The sequence below is a fragment of the Mya arenaria genome, chromosome 9 (assembly GCF_026914265.1).
Source record: "Mya arenaria isolate MELC-2E11 chromosome 9, ASM2691426v1".
NCBI lineage: Eukaryota > Metazoa > Mollusca > Bivalvia > Myida > Myidae > Mya > Mya arenaria.
Genome location: NC_069130.1, coordinates 24,075,291 through 24,079,435, shown reverse-complemented (window position 1 = coordinate 24,079,435; position 4,145 = coordinate 24,075,291). Strand labels below are relative to the sequence as shown.

Sequence of the window (4,145 nt, the reverse complement as noted above, 5' to 3'; positions counted from 1 at the left end):
TACCATTGAGGACCGAAATGGACACTCACAATTTTGTCGGAAAATATAAGCTATGAAACACGTTGAGTCAAAATGTCTGTTCAAACATTCATTCAAACATGGTGCATGAACGCACAATATAACTCTAACATTTCAAGTTGTTGGTTTCTTTACCATTGGTCTTTGTTGTCTGCAATTTTTCATCATAGCTATTTAAGATTATATGCATTTATGTCATGTTGTCATTTGTTTCAGCTAAGAAATAAATGAACACATCAGATCATGACGTCACTAAAATTGTTTGTAACCAGTTGAAAAGTGTCTATGGTTTAAGGGGACAGGATTATTAGTTCATTTGTTAGTGTTGTGTATGTTAAAATATGTCTCGTTTGCCTCTTTTAATATGTATAGGTGTTTGGGGCGTTAGAAACAGGTTGGTGATTAGCATTTATCATATTTTATCATTAAGGAATAATTTGTTTTGTTTTTCAGTATATCGATAAATCATACCACAAAGTCATTGCCTTACTTGGTATGTTTATTAAGTAATGAAATAGATCAATTTAGCTGACATTTAAGAGCGTTTAGGGCGTTTCAAAAATTATCAATTGCCTCAGTTTTGTGTGTTAAGAGAGCAAAACAATCACTTTAGTATCAATGTCAAGGGTGAAATTCGATGCTTTCCATCCAAGGTAAAATGCAATTTTCGAGTGTCTTTACATGCTTATGTGCACATCATTCGTGCTCATAAACGCCACCTGGCGGTTATTATTATAATAAACAATTGAAATCAATTTCTTTTGGGTTAGTTTAACCCAAATATAAAAAATAAGGTATCATTATTGCCAAAAATATATAAACGATATTGAGAAAGAAAGGGGCCGACATAGTTCGCAGATTTATAAAACAGTCCTTGCAAATTTAGTCACAATATTATAATTGCATGCGTCAATTTGTAGAGTTAAATGCTATGCTACCAGTCATGCATATATGACTGATTTGATAGATGCTCTGCGCATGAAGTCATCTAGATATTTAGTCAAAATCAATTGTCTGTTCACTTACCTATGTGATTAAGTTGTGTGATATACTGTTACAAACATATCGAACGAGGACAATTTTCTACAAACACATTAGATATATATGTATACAAAGCTAATGGCATTGATTAACAGCAATATATACGTGTTGTCCCCCTTGTGCATTGAGACAGATGTACCCGACTGATTTTCCGCCATTTCCAGATTGTCGAATGCTTGCTTTAATAAGATCAGGAAACACCCTCAACCAAAAGTTGGTTTTACCGGAATAAAGGTGTTTCTTGAGGGAATGTGGACCCATATCTTGGCTGAATTCGAGATATATTTCCTCACTGTCATTATACGGAACCCATTTTGGAATGCTGTCGACTTCATTCGGTGACCTTTTAAATAAAGATAAAAAATATTTGTTATCTTTAAAACATTTCTCTATTTATTTTATTGAAAAACAATTATGAGGTCAATGGTGTCTAAAAAGGAAGTATAAATTTGCAATAGAAATAAAAAACAACGACATACAAAACTATAATTTTCTGCATAGTCAAAGGCTCTTGATATATAAAAATTAACGTTTAAAAGTAAGAATACTCCCTTTTTCTAAATACAACATGTATTTTTAAAGTTTCCCTCATTTAGTTGCTATATACACTTTTTGCTTGATTACAGTTGCCATTCTTTATGTCTTTCATTCGGCATCGTTCTTTTTTTGTAATTGAATACAAAAATTGATGTAAAACAAACTGGATGTAACAAAAGCTGCGTTATGAGTTGATTACAAGGAAGTATTTCAAATTAACAAACTATGTGAAAAACAAATACAAACTATATATCGTAAAATTTCACACAATACATACAGCAAAACAAAAATGTTACCAACATAGGCATTGCCCGTTGTTAAAGGGAGAGTATACAATTAATTGGGAATTATTCTGCTGAACATTCTAAAGTACAATATCGCATCTATATAAAAATACATATAGGAAAATTGTATTTTTGTCAAATCCGTTACCAATCTTTGTGCTTCAACGAGAGTGAATACTAACGCATTAATCATACTTTGCAACTTTAAACTCTCTTATTTATGACGTCTACTTCCACCATGTTTAATATAAACGTTACAATACGTACCCGGTTTTCGCAAAGTTCGCCCAATACATCATCATCGAGACCGATAGTTGTCGCTGCCAGTCTGTGTAGTTGTCGAAGTTGTCCATTTCTAGTAAAAACAATAGGTCGTCTGCATGTGTGGCACCCTCTGTCCAGAAGGGAGTTTCCATGACATAAGCGGACGGCTCAGCTACAAAGTGATAAAGGTAGTTTCCAGATCCGGTATCATACTCGTATTTGAAGTGTTCACGGGTAGCACGAACTGCGGGAACATTGTATGCGACATCGCCGAGGAATTGTAGTATTTGTTCCCGAACTGTGTTTGGACTTAACGGGTCATTCCAATTCGTATACCTGTTCAAAACCAACTGTTGAATTTCTTTTGGAAACCTTCGTTTGAAAATAGATTTAATCAATGATGGAGTAAACCAGTTTTTAATGGTTTCCGGACGAGGTTGAGATTTGTATAAATCATTAATGTCATTTTGTATAACATGCATCAATGAAACACCCTCCCACTTCGTGATTCCGTTCAAAAAATCCAGTGATCCAAAGAATTGAAGACCTTCGTTATTTTCAGTTTCTAACTTTTTCTCATCTTTCGGATCAACCTTTATTAAGTCGCCGTCGACAACTGGCAAGAATACTGGTAATCTCTCGACTTTTTTTTTGTTCCTAGTTGTTATCATTACGTCCTTTATCTTTGGTACGTCCATATTTCTTACACACTGTACTATGTCTGCTAGTTTGCCTTCATTGTTGTAATCTTCTTTGCTAATTTGGCATCCGGCGTCTTCTGCAAGCTTTATGGCGTTAAGTCGGGCATCAACAGACATATCGTTTAACACGGACATTGAACTACCACTCTGCGTGATCACTCTCTGAAACAAATTGCGATTCATCTCTGACATTGCATGTTTAGAACAGCTGACAGCACCGGCGGACTGACCAATGATTGTTATTCTATTAGGATCTCCACCGAAGGCATGGATGTGTTTCTTGACCCATTGAAACACTAATCTTTGATCCCACAAACCATAATTACCCTTGGCATTTTGATCCATAGTACTGAAGAAGCCAAATATACCAACACGATTATTAAATGTTATGACGATGACATTACCAAATGCAGCCAAGTACTCCATGTTGAGCTGGTCACCTGAACCGGAAGTGAAGCCGCCGCCGTGAATCCAAATCATAACCGCGAGACTATTTGCTTTTGCAGGTTTGTATATATTCAAGTATATACAATCTTCTGACTGGTTTGTAAAAACAGGTTTACTGACCACGAAATGGACGCATGCGCTCCGGAAGTAGTTTCCGTTGTACTTGGTCGAATCTGTCGTGAAATTTAAAAATGGTTGCGGTTTCTGAAAGCGCAGACGGCCAACCGGAGGCTTTGCATAAGGGACTCCAAGAAACAAGTGCACGGTTTTTGTCGTTCCATTGACGGTAACATTCTTGTGTGCACCATCAATTCCACCTAAATCACTTGGTACGAACGCACGCATACCTGCATCATTTATATCAAACTGTCATATCACAATCAAAATTATTCCGACGTAAAACTTACTCGCAAACCTATCACAAAATATGATGCAGTGTGACTATGTATAAAAACTGAGTATTACTATAAACGTAACAGTCAAGCTTGAATTCACACTCGGTTGGATAACATTTACGGGCGCAACACACCTCTTTAGTCAAGCGAAAAGAAAAAAGTCGTGTTTATAGATTGAAATGTATTAAAAGCATTTGGTTAAATTAGTAGTAATAATAGTAGTAGTAGAATTTTTACAAGTAGAATTAGTTATAGTAGTAGTAGTAGCAGTTATAGTTGTTGTTGAAGTAGTAGAAGTAGTAGTAGTAGTAGTAGTAGTAGTAGTAGTAGTAGTAGTAGTAGTAGTAGTAGTAGTAGTAGTAGTAGTATACTTTATTTCATTTAAGAAAACCTTACAGTAATTCCTTCTCATTAATTTCATTAATAGAACGACCATGCCGTTACCGGAAAAAGTAAAT

General features: G+C 35.3%; 1 protein-coding gene across 1 annotated transcript; it reads right to left on the bottom strand.

Moving 5' to 3' along the window:
- Positions 1-2,134: 2,134 nt before the first annotated feature.
- On the bottom strand, positions 2,135-3,637 carry LOC128245868 (liver carboxylesterase 1F-like). The gene has a single exon (XM_052964089.1). The coding sequence runs from the start codon at positions 3,635-3,637 to the stop codon at positions 2,135-2,137; it is 1,503 nt and encodes a 500-aa protein (XP_052820049.1).
- Positions 3,638-4,145: the final 508 nt, after the last annotated feature.